Source organism: Peromyscus maniculatus, chromosome X (assembly GCF_049852395.1).
Source record: "Peromyscus maniculatus bairdii isolate BWxNUB_F1_BW_parent chromosome X, HU_Pman_BW_mat_3.1, whole genome shotgun sequence".
Lineage (NCBI taxonomy): Eukaryota > Metazoa > Chordata > Mammalia > Rodentia > Cricetidae > Peromyscus > Peromyscus maniculatus.
Window position 1 is genome coordinate 141,553,931 of NC_134875.1, and position 12,896 is coordinate 141,566,826.

At 42.5% G+C, this 12,896-nt stretch overlaps 1 protein-coding gene across 40 annotated transcripts in view; it reads left to right on the forward strand.

Moving 5' to 3' along the window:
• Huwe1 (HECT, UBA and WWE domain containing E3 ubiquitin protein ligase 1) overlaps window positions 1-6,761 on the forward strand; it is a 195,775-nt gene extending 189,014 nt beyond the window's left edge. For all 40 annotated transcript variants that reach the window (XM_076562377.1, XM_076562359.1, XM_076562380.1 and 37 more), the window contains 8 exons: window positions 36-153; window positions 583-723; window positions 1,359-1,646; window positions 1,758-1,863; window positions 3,239-3,356; window positions 3,645-3,826; window positions 4,320-4,510; window positions 6,174-6,761. In XM_076562377.1, coding sequence (XP_076418492.1) covers window positions 36-153; window positions 583-723; window positions 1,359-1,646; window positions 1,758-1,863; window positions 3,239-3,356; window positions 3,645-3,826; window positions 4,320-4,510; window positions 6,174-6,276 — 1,247 coding nt within the window. In that variant the 3' untranslated portion in view covers window positions 6,277-6,761. The remainder of the gene's footprint in view (window positions 1-35; window positions 154-582; window positions 724-1,358; window positions 1,647-1,757; window positions 1,864-3,238; window positions 3,357-3,644; window positions 3,827-4,319; window positions 4,511-6,173) is intronic.
• Window positions 6,762-12,896: the final 6,135 nt, after the last annotated feature.

Genomic DNA, 12,896 nt, shown 5'->3' on the forward strand with positions numbered 1-12,896 from the left:
AAATCCTGACTCCTGCTGTCAATCTCTTCTCTCAGAGACTCACCGCACTGTGTTAAACCAGATACTACGGCAGTCCACCACCCACCTTGCTGATGGACCTTTTGCTGTCTTAGTAGATTATATTCGTGTCCTCGACTTTGATGTCAAGCGCAAGTATGTGCCCTAGTTGTGGGATGTCTTGGGGTGAAGAGCTACATGAATGATACCTGTCTTCCCCTCCCAGAAAAAAAAGCCATAGTTGGTTTCTTATGTCCAGTTTCATCTTTTAGAGTTGGGGTGGTACAGTCAAAACCAGGCTCAAGATTTCTTGTTATCCCCACTCCTTTCCTTCCTGTACATGTAAATGTGCTTCCTTGCTTGTTGCAGAAATCTAATGTAATAGTCTCTATGATCCCTCATTCAGTAGAAATAGGAAAAAAATGGAATTCATAATAAATGATCTCTCTCCCAGCTGCTATGTATTTTCCAGGTGTGTAGGGTACAAAGATCAAAGAGAGAGTGTCGTTGAGTTTTCCTTCTAAACAGACAAATTTAAGTTTGCTCTGCTACCCCCAATCCTATTTCCCTTTTCTATATCCTAAGATATTTCCGCCAAGAGCTGGAACGTTTGGATGAAGGGCTCCGGAAGGAAGACATGGCGGTGCATGTTCGCCGTGACCATGTATTTGAAGACTCCTATCGGGAGCTGCATCGCAAATCTCCTGAAGAAATGAAGAATCGATTGTAAGAACTCGGGAAAGGAAACAGCCAAGATGGTTTGGGACAGGGAGCTCTTTCTATATGGTAGCAGTGGCCTAATCTGGCCTCAAATTTAGGGCCAGTGGTTACAAAACTCCCCAATAGCATTCTGGCATAGATAATGTTAGTTGAACAGTCTTCCTACTTTTGGACATAGCCTGCTGGCCAGCCCTTTGGCTGACTTACCAACTCCTAGGCAGACAAGGATGTCTTTAATGTTTATAAGGATACACTTGAATTGTTTGCAATGAGAACTTGTATCATTGTTAGGCTAGGAATAGGAATCTGCCTGCTGAGCAGATAGTAACCCTGGGATGGGAGTTACCATGTACATCAGTGCCCCTGTCAAGTGAGTGAGTGTTCACTGGTGGATTATGAAGCCACCTAGAAGAAATGGGCAGCTTGCAACACTAAGTATCACGGTAGCTGATGAGACAGATTAAAATCATGGTTTGTGTTTTTCCAGAGCTCTCCTGGTACTCTTGTTTACTTCTTCATCTGACAATGAACTTTCTCAAAGTCAGATTAACAGAATCTTTCTTGTTCACATGATGGTACATGAATGGTCAGATCTGCCCTGGCTTTCTGCACAGCTCTCTTGTTTCTGCTCTTTGATGCAGGTATATAGTGTTTGAAGGAGAAGAAGGGCAGGATGCTGGGGGGCTCCTGCGAGAGTGGTACATGATCATCTCTCGAGAGATGTTCAACCCTATGTATGCCTTGTTCCGTACCTCACCTGGTGACCGGGTCACCTACACGATCAATCCATCTTCCCACTGTAACCCCAACCACCTCAGCTACTTCAAGTTTGTAGGACGCATTGTAGCCAAAGCTGTATATGACAACCGCCTCCTGGAGTGCTACTTTACACGGTCCTTCTACAAACACATCTTGGGCAAGTCTGTCAGGTGAGATTGTGGTAGTCTTTAAACTGCCCTTAGCCCTAGGACTCAGTTCCTTATCTCCTTGTCCTATCTGCTGCCACCAAGCCATGATTCTATCTAATTGGCATTTTCTAGGTATACAGATATGGAGAGTGAAGATTACCACTTCTACCAGGGCCTAGTTTATCTGCTGGAAAATGATGTCTCCACACTAGGCTATGACCTCACCTTCAGCACTGAGGTAGGTTTTGGGGATCATCTTGGAACTGACTCTGAGTCTCAACAGTTCTGAGGAAGTGCTTTGACTTCATCAAGCAGAGACATCATAAACAGAAAATAGAATTGGTAAAATAATCCAAGCTATTTCCTAGTTTCCCCTTTTTAAGAATGTTCTAGAACAGAAGAGAGATTGCTCAGTGGGTAAGAGCAATTGTTTTGCAATCCTTAGGACCTGAGTTCAGATCTTACCCATGTAAAAAGCTAGGTTTGGCCATGATTGAGTGCTTGGAACTTGGGGTGGGGGTGCAACACACAAGAGGATCATTGGAGATAGGCTAGCTGCTGGTCTAATTCCAGGGAGAGACCTTGTTTCAGGAATAATAGTATAGGACAAACAGACAATATCATCCCCTAGACTCTATACAAGTGCATATTATCACATGTACCTACATTCATATACACATGAAATAGTTTTATTTATGTATGTGTATATGCCACATGTGTTCAGGTACACAGAGACAAGAAGTGGGCATTGGATCCCATGGAGCTGGAGTTAATAGGGTTGTGAACAAAACTTGAGTCCTCTGGAAAAGTGAGCACCAAACACTCATACTGATCGATCGATCGATCTATCTCTCTCTCTCTCTCTCTCTCTCTCTCTCTCTCTCTCTCTCTCGTAAAAATTTTTTTTTTCAAAAAAATTTTCAGTTCCAATAAGATGGTTCAGGAGGTAAGGGTAGTTGCCACCAAGCCTGATAACATGAGTTAAGTCCCAAGATTCAGCATGGCAGAAAGAGAGAACTGACTTCTGCAAGTTGTCCTCTAATCTCCACACAACATGCACACACAAAAAAATAAATGTAAAAGGGAAAATTTGGAGGGGTAAGAAAAAAATGTTCCAACAGGGGCTAGGCATACCATCCTGCATCTGTAACTCCAGCACTGGAGGTTCAAAGATAATAGATCCCTGAAACAGCTGGCCATAGCCAAATCAGTGAGCTTCAAGTTCATTGAAGGACATTTTCTTAGAATATAAGGTAGAACATGACAGGAAGACACTTGTCATTGACCTCTGCCCCCTCACCCTCTACACGCATACATGTTTCAGTACATAATTCATTCCTTAAAACAGTTCTAGTTATAGAAAAAATTAGATAGAGGTACTCTTTCCTCACTTGTTTAGGACCAAAGACCAATTTCCTTTGTTCTGTTCTTAAGCTTTTTCCTATGCAGAAGAGCTCTACGCTAATGAATAGTGAGAAATGGCAGTTAGCTATGAATATACATCATCTCCCTGTCTGGGAGATGGCAAGAAGTTAGAGTGTATTCCTGCAACTCTGTGTTAGTTGCAACCCAGACCAAACCTCAAATATATGATTGGTGTCTTGATGTTCTAGGTTCAAGAGTTTGGAGTATGTGAAGTTCGTGACCTCAAACCCAACGGAGCCAACATCTTGGTAACAGAGGAGAATAAGAAGGAATATGTACACCTGGTGTGCCAGATGAGAATGACAGGTAAGAAAAATGTCCTTTAGATAGACCTCTGCTTCAAGGAAAGAGGTCAGCCATTTATTTAACTTTTTTGTTCTTATTTCCTATGACAAAGCCACAAATGCCTTGCACAAAAGGAGTCAGAACACTTGACCAAAATACTTAACTTCAACTACTATGATATAGGGGCTTGGAAACAGTGGTAGGTGAGGCAGGCAGATCTGTCAGTATCAGGTGTCAAACTAAGGCTCTCTTACCTCTATTCAGTTGTATGAGTTCTGAATCCATGTTGCTTTTTCCATTCTCTTACAGGAGCCATCCGCAAACAGCTGGCAGCCTTTTTGGAAGGCTTCTATGAAATCATTCCAAAGCGCCTCATTTCCATCTTTACTGAGCAGGAACTAGAGCTGCTCATATCAGGGCTGCCCACCATCGACATTGATGATCTAAAATCTAACACTGAGTACCACAAGTACCAATCCAACTCTATTCAGGTGAGCTGTTGGCAGAGGATCCCTGTCTTTTCCTTTTACACTAATCAGTGCTGGCTTATGAATGGCAGTATACCTGTGCCTTTTTGTTCTTCTGGAGCATAATTACAGTTGATGCTCTCACCCATCCTGTAAAGCCCATTCTACAAAAGGGACTTGCCTAATATTTCAAGTCCATTGCCATTTCCTGATCTTTACAAGTGTTCGTGCTCTTGTGCTCTCTCATGCTCTCTCTCTCGCACGCGCGCGCGCTCTCTCGCTCTCACTCTCACTCTCTCTCTCTCTCTCTCTGTTTTGTGCCCCCCCCCACACACACACACACACACACAGTTTCTCTATGTAATAGCCCAGACTGTCCTGGAACTCTCTTTGTAGACTAGGCTGACCTTTTGAACTCACAGAGATCAGCCTGGGATTAAAGGTGTGCACCACCACTACCACCCAGTTTACAAGGTCTCTTCTCTGACATTGGGTTTTTGTGTGTCTCTTCCTACAGATCCAATGGTTCTGGAGAGCATTGCGTTCCTTTGACCAAGCAGACCGTGCCAAGTTCCTCCAGTTTGTCACAGGTACTTCCAAGGTGCCCCTGCAAGGGTTTGCTGCCCTTGAAGGCATGAACGGCATCCAGAAGTTTCAGATTCATCGAGATGACAGATCCACAGATCGTCTGCCTTCAGCTCACACGTGGTAAGAAAACAACTGTTTTTCCTTTTCAGTGATTGTATTGAACTTGTAGGCTTGATAAACGTCTAGACACAAGTATTGCCTAGTCCACAACATTAGAAACCTCTCAGTTTGTTGGGTCTGTGGAGGAGGTTGAGGTCAGAAGATGGGCTAAATTTACAAGACTGGTAGCTGGGAAGACATTGGGAAATAAACAGCACTCTAGAAAATCATGGTGTATTCCAAAGGGCTTAGCCTGACTGGAACAAGTAATGGCTGGGCAGAGGCTGGATAGCTGGCTTAGTGGTTAATAGCTTATACTGCTTTTTCTTAGAGGACCCAAATTTAGTTCCCAGCACCCATACAGGACAGCTTGCAACCATTGTAACTCCAACTACAGGGTCTATAATACCCTCCTCTTCTGGACTTCACCAGGCACCTCTACTAACATACATATACCCATACATATACTTCACCAGTGACCCTGAATGCCTCCTTAAAGACATTTGTTTCTCAGCTAACCTGGGCTCATAGGAGCTGTCAGACTCTGGACAGACAGCTAGGGAGCCTTCATGGGAACAACCTAGGCCCTCTACATATGTGTGACAGTTGTGTAGCTTGGTGTATTTGTGGGACTCCTAGCAGTGGGATCAAGACCTGTTCCTGGCACTTGAGCTGACTTTGGGACCCTATTCCCCATACTGGGTTGCCTCGCCTAGCCTCAATACAAAGGGAGGAGCTTAGTCCTACCTCAACTTGATATGCTTTGTTGACACCCATGGGAGGCCTGCCCCTTTCTGAACAGAAACAGGAGGAGTGGATGGGGGAGCACGCAAAGGGGAAGTGGGGGGAAAGAAGGGAAGAAGAGGAGGGAGGGGAACCTGCAGGCGGGATGTAAAATAAATGAAAATTTTAGTACAAGGGGGCAGCTTGTTTCTTAGAAAATGTCATGACTAAAGATGTAGTTCAGTTGGTTAGAGTACTTGCTTGATAGTACAACACCGTGGTTCCATTCCTCTCACCACATAAATTTGGTATAGTAGTGCATGCCTGTAGTCCAGAGAGGTGGAAGCAGGACAATCAGAAGTTCAGGCCAACCTCGGATACAAAGACCCTGTCTCAAAAGTAATGGTAAAAGTTAAAAACCAATAGATAAGGGGCTGGAGAGATGGCTCAGTAGGTAAGATCACATACTGTTTTTGCAGAAGGCTTGGGTTCAGTTCCCAACACCCACATAATGGCTCACAACCATCTATAATTCCATTTCTCAATACTCTGGTGCTCTCCTGACATCAGCATGTACACAGTGTCGTGTGCATACATACCTTCATGCAAAACACTCATAAAATCTTAAAAACTCAAAATAAAAAGACTTTTAAGACTTTAATGAATAAATGAAGTTTACCAGCTCACTATACATGTGTGTCTCAGATGTGTCTCTTCTCCATTATATTATACTTTATCCTGTAGGTAAGGCCATGGTATGTAATATGTTGTAGCAAGGACCAAATGTATGTTGCTAATGGCCAGTATTAAAGCCAGATTGTATTAGATCAGGCTGGAGAAAAAATGGGACAGTCAGCAAGAAGCAGGGGGATAGATTGACTCTGGCTCAGAGAGGAGCAGAAGGTTGGTAGCACTGGGATTCATTGTCTTTTCTCATGAACTAATCTTTTTATCCTTTTAGTTTTAATCAACTGGACCTGCCTGCCTATGAGAGCTTTGAGAAGCTCCGCCACATGCTACTATTGGCCATCCAGGAGTGCTCTGAAGGCTTTGGGCTGGCCTAATAAGGCCTTGCCTACTTCTGTGGGGTTTTTCTACCATTGTTGGACCTAGGGAGGGGGGGATTTAAAAAGATCCAGAAAGAAAATGTCAAAATCCAATAAATGAAATTCACCAACTCACCATGTGTGTGTCCCAGCTGCCCATCTTCCCTAGTGCATACCTGTTCCCTTCTCATTCTCTTGCCTCTCCCTTTTCCATGCCGTCCATGATCCCCACCCCATGTGTTAAGAAGGCAGTAGCCTTTGCAGGGACCTGTTTGTCCCAACTGAACAGTGTGCTCCTCAGATTCTGTGTTCAGAAGGATTTGCTGCATTGAGACTTGAAACCTTTGGATAGGGGAAAAATTATATATATATATATTTTTTTGTTCTGTTTGCATTTCTTAATTTGTGCTTGGAATGTGTTGATGTGCACAGCTAATGATTCAATGCGAGACAAGATTGGCATTTGTGTTGTGGAGGTTTCAAATAAAGAGCACTCTTCATAACTCACTTTTCACAACGGAGTTTTTTTCAAACTTAAAAAAATTTGGAAAAAGAAAAACCTCTTACACACATACTAGACAAATGAACTTTCCAGACAGCCATCTTTGCCCTTCCTGCTCACCCACCCACTTCCACTTCTGGTACAATTTCTTTCCTCAGTCACTTTCCCCAGAGAAGAGACTGACAGCCAGCAGGAATTGGGATTTACCTTGAGTATTTGGAATACACTGCAGCAGGCTGTATCAAAATTTTGAACCCATGCAATGTTTCTTTCATTTGGTGAGCATTTATGATAGTCTCAACTTCAATTTCCTTAGACGCTTTGGTTCCTTTCTAGTCAATTCGAATAAGCATAAGATTTGACTAGCTCTCCACAAGCCCACCCTTTTTGTTTTTGTTGTCTGTCTTGTCATTTGTCTGCAAGTCTTCACAGATTATCTAGTAGTCTCTTGTGGTTTTTACTCTATCCAGCACTTAAAGCTGATCAGACTTTGATGGTTCCAGCCTTGAACAACAAAAAAATTTAATAAAAGTTTAGTTAGAAAAACAATCCCAAGTAGTACTTTTTTTTGTGTGTGGTTTTTCTTATTCACTGATGCACTACAGCTTAAAGATTTTCCCTGATGACATCTCATAGTGTAGGAAACTGAGAGGATGTCCTCACCCTGATTCCAAGGGCCTGGTAAATTCTCTGGCAGCCATTTTCTTTCTACTCAACATTAGCTCTCCTATATCTAACCTTGCTCTGACAACTAAAAAGACCAGTCGGGCAATTTGCCTCCCTCTCTCTGAACATCTTGTCTGGGAGGAAGCAGCCACGTCTCTTAACACATGCAGTATATAAAGGGGTCTGAGTCAACGGCATAGAACTATTGGACAACCTTGCAGGTTCTCCCCAGTGTAAATGGTCTTGCATTGAATCCTAAAGCTGGGTAGGAATTATGTTTAAGGAGGAAAAGAGCATCTAGGTTGAGCCAACTGTAGTAGAGAGTAGATGACATCTGTCTTGGTCAAAAAGCTGTGTCCTTAAAGGTTAGGCGTCCACAACAGTTAGGGGCTGACCTAGGTACTCTGTATGTGTGTGACAGTTGTGTAGCTTGGTTTTTTTATAAGGCTCCTAGCAGTGAGATCAGGACCTGGCCCTTTTGGGAATCTGTTTCCCATGCTGGATTACCTTGCCCAGCAGTGACGCAAGGGGAAGAGCTAGGTCCAAGCCCATGGAAGGCCTGCCCTTTCTGAATGGAGGTGGGGGGGGTGTAGATGGGAAGGTGGGGACTGGGAGAAGAGGGAGGGGGAACTGGTCATTATGTAAAATAAATGAGATGCTATTTAAATAAACAAAAATCTCATTGCCACTCACAGGCCTGTGGAGGATTAAAAAGGTTCGAGTCCAGCAGAACTTGAGAATGGAAGGAAATAGGGGAACTTGGGTCAACAAGAGCTAGTTCCTAGCTTTGTATGACTGCCCATGTCTATTATCAAAGGACTAAGGGCTAGGGCAGGAGGATTGCTGCCAACTCAAGGTCAGCCTGAGCTATAGAGTTCAGACCCCGTCTCATAAATTTTGACTACTGAACTGAAAAATACAGCTCAGTTCTATGTTTTCCCAGCATGTGTGAGGCCCTAGATTAGGTAAGTAACCAGCACAGCACGAAGGAGACTATGGTCGGAGGTTGAGGGGACTACAGTAATGGAGAATACAGGTCGACTCCTAGTGAAGGAAAATAATGGATAGATACATTTACTAGACTTCTAATTCAACAAAAGGCCTCATTCTAACCATATAAACTGATATCCAAAAGATGTAAAAATGAGAATATATTCATAAAGTAGGATCATTAGTGTAAAAATATCATTTATATATAATATTTAGTGTCAGTGATAACCAAGAAAGTCAAAGGACTTAACATGAGTCCTGTTCAAATGTCAGATGTCCTGGTATACCTATAGTTCCAGCTGCTTTGAGAGACTGAGGCAAGAAGATTACTTGAACCTAACAGTTTAAGAGCACCTTGAGCAACAGCTCAAAAAGTTACAAAATAGGCCAGCCATGATTGCATGTTTGCGCTTCTAGCTTTCAGGAGGTAAGTTCAAGCACAGCCTGGGCAATATAAAGTACAGCCTTGCAATATCTCAAAACAGCATTGCAAAATATCCCTCTGCAGAAAGGATCTGAAAAGCCATTGTGATGTACAAGATGAGTGACATAAGGGTAAATAGAAACATTCATCTGGGAAGAGGTACATTCACACAATAAGATTTAGCATCACTGGTGATATACTTAAACTGGGTGTAACTGGTTCTATAAATGTTCATTTCCATATAATATGCTGTGGTACATTAAGATCTACAGTGTTTCATGGTAGAGTTTTTGCCTTTTTTTTTTTTTTTAAGATCGGGGTCTGTTGCCTAGGCTGGCAGTGCTGCTCAGCCTCACAAGTAGCTGCGTCTACATTAGCCTGCCCAGCAGTGCTTTTTATGTGTATGGGTGTTGTGCCATACACCATGTGTGTGCAGTGCCTGCAGAAGCCAGAAAAGTGTTGAATCCCGTCCCCTGGAACTGAAGTTACAGATGATTGATAGCTTCCATGTGGGTGCTGGGAATCAAATTGGAGTCTTTTGGAAGAGCAACCAGTGTTCTTTACTGCTAAGCCATCTCTCCAGCCTTGGCAGCACCATTTTGATAATTTATTAAATCTCACATTGCAGGGGCTAAAGTGATGATAGCAAAGCTAGCATGTGTGAGGGCCTAGGTCCAGTCCCCAGTTAAATGAAAAAACTGAAGTGAAGGAGGTGAGTCATAGGCACAATAGGTGAGATAATAGGACTAACTTCATTTTTTTTTTCAAGACAGGGTTTCTCTGTATAGCCTTAGCTATCCTGTAACTCGCTTTGTAGACCAGGCTGGCCTCGAACTCAGAGATCCAACTGCCTCTGTAATCGCTACCAATCCACGGAAATAGCTTAATGGTTATAGGAATTTATTGGGGGGGGGGCGGTTAACTCATGATACAGGAAACCCACAAACAGGAAATAAGGATTGTAGCAGAATCTCGGAAAGGTGAGTCATGGTCCAGCGCTGTTCTCTGGAGAACTCTGTCCTGATCCACCCAAGCATCCAAGACCATGAGGTACAGAAGAGAAGAGCAAGAGCGAACATACTGGCATCCCAGGTCTTAAGAGTCCCAGTCCGGGCCACGCCCAGTGGGCAGGTACCTAGCAGCTACCTGCTGCCTCACGAGGGGCCGTGCTTCAGGCCATGGTGCACACAACTACCCACTATACTTCTGCTTCCCAAGTGCTGGGATTAAAAGTATGTGCCACCACCCTTCAGCTGGGTTTGTTTGTTTTTAAGGAGAGAATGTGATGTAGAGAGGGAGATTGGCGGTAAATGTGATCAAATTACATTGAAATTCTCAAATTTCTAAAAATACTGGTTTTAAAGAACTTGTATGTGTATATATGGTGATGGTGGGGGTAATGTGCACGTGGATCCAAATGCCCAAGAAGGCCAGAAAAGGTTGTAAGAGCCCTTATAGATCTAGAGTTACAGGCAGTTGTAAACTGCAATGTGGATGTTGGGAACGGAACTCAGGTCATATGGAAAGAAGGACAGAAAGCACTCTTAACCATTGAGCCATCTCTCCAGCTCCCTTAAATCGCTGAGAGAAACTTCCCAACAGGAAAAAAAAACATAAGATGGTAATTCATGAATAAATGTAAATAAGAAATGTATAAAAATGTTTACCTTTGCTGGGCGGTGGTGGCACACGCCTTTAATCCCAGCACTCGGGAGGCAGAGCCAGGTGGATCTCTGTGAGTTCGAGGCCAGCCTGGGCTACAGAGTGAGACAGAGCTACACAGAGAAACCCTGTCTCGGAAAAAAAAAAAGTTCAATGAAAACTCTCTCTCTCTCTCTCTCTCTCTCTCTCTCTCTCTCTCTCTCTCTCTCTCTCTCTCTCTCTCTCTCTCTCTCTCTCTCTCTCTCCACGTGAATGGTGGAGTAGAATATTTCTTCTCTAGGTCCTATTGGCTGGGTATCCACATGTAAAAAAATGAAATTACATCTATCCATATCTCTCAACCTGCACAAAAATAATTTCAGAGTGGACCAAAGTTCATAATGTAAACATGAAATTCAAACTGCTAGAGAAAAACATAAATAAAACACTTGAAGATATGAGCATAGGTAATGAACAGATACATATTTGAAATGTTTCAAAAAGCCATCAGGGAAATGCAAACTAAAATTGCTTTGAGATTGCAAATCTTACCCAGGCAGAATGAATAATATCAAGAAAACAGCAAATGCTGGCAAAGGTGGGACAGGAGGAAGCCTTTGTTTACTGTGGGTGGGAATGTAAACTGATGTGACCATTACAGAAATCTCTATGGAGATTCCCCCAAAAAGCAAAATAGAACTATCATTCTGACCCAGTTACACCATTCTAAGGGTCTGTCATCATATCACAAGTACATGTGTACCCCCATGTTCATTGTTGCACTCTTCACTATTGCTAAAATAGGAAACCAGCCTAGGTGTCTATCAACAAATGAATGGATTAACAAAATGTAGCATATACACAGTGCAATTTTATTCAGCCACAAAGACAAAAATGACATTTGCACGGACATCAATGGAACTGAAAATCATTTTGCTAAACAAAATAATCCAGACTCAGAATGACAAATACTGTATGTTTTCTTTCACATGTGGAACATGGATTTAAGTGTGTGTATCATGAAACTAAAAAGAGGACCATGAGTATTGAAGAAAGAGATCTTAGTGCGGTCTTTCATTGAGGGAAGCAAGCCAATAAAGTGTTCCTCTGTGGATTCTGCTTCAAGTTCCTGACTTGAGTTCCTGCCTCAGATTCCCTCAATGATACTGTAATTTGTAAAATGAAATAAACCCTTTCATCAGCAAATTTTTTGGTCAGTGTTTTGTATTGAGACAGGGTTTCTCTGTCTCTCTGGAAACTCGCACTGTAGACCAGGCTGGCCTTGAACTCACAGATCTGCCTGCCTCTGCCTCCAAAGTGCTGGGATTAAAGGTGTGTGCCATGACCACCACTACTTGGTTAATGTTTTATCACAGCAATAAAAGGCAAACTAGGACAACACGTGATTTGAAAGCAGAAGGGGAGCAGAAGGAACCCAGTAAGAGAGGCAAGGGAATAAGATAGAATAACTAAAAGAAAGGATAATGGCATGTATGCATGAAAAATGCCATAAGAAACACCATTACCTTTTGTGTGGTGACTTTAAAATTAATAAAAAGTAATAGAAATAAGTTATACATCATAGAAAGAAAGTATAGTATATATGCACACTAGAATTTTATTCATCCATAGAGAAATATGAAATTGTAACATTGACAGAAAAATAAATGGAACTGCAAATCATTATATTAAGCAAAATAAGCCAGACTCAGACAATATCAAGTTTTCTTTCATGTCAAAATGAGAATATATATTTAAGTTTACATATATAGATAGAGGAACAGAAGGTAATAAAATGTCATGAAAGCAGAAAGGGGAGGAAGGAGGCCACAAAGATGGATAGAATGAAGGTAGGGAAGGGCAAGAGGGAGGTGAATAAAGACAACGCATAATTTATATGCATGAAAATTTTACAAAGAAACCTATTTTTATAATAATAATCCACTGCCGGAGAGATGACTCAGTGGTTAAAAGTGTTGGCTGGTCTTCCAGAGAACTTAAGTTCAAGTCACAGCACCCACATGGCAGCTCACAATCATCTGTAACTTCAGTTCTAGAGGATCCAGAGCCCTCTTCTGGCCTCCATAGGAACCGGGGAAACACATACACACACACACACACACACACACACACACACACACACACACACACACACAGAATGAAAATAATCCAGGGCTAGAGAAACTCCAGTTCTGGGGTTTCTGACACCCTCACACAGACATACATGTAGGCAAAACACCAAAGCACATGAAATAAAAATAAATTATATATTAAAAATAAAAAAAGGCCAAGCGATGGTGGCACACGCCTTTAATCCCTAGCACTCGGAAGGCAGAGGCAGACGGACCTCTGTCTGTTTGGCCAGCCTGGGCTACAGACTGAGTTCCAGGAAAGGCACAAAGCTACACAGAAAAA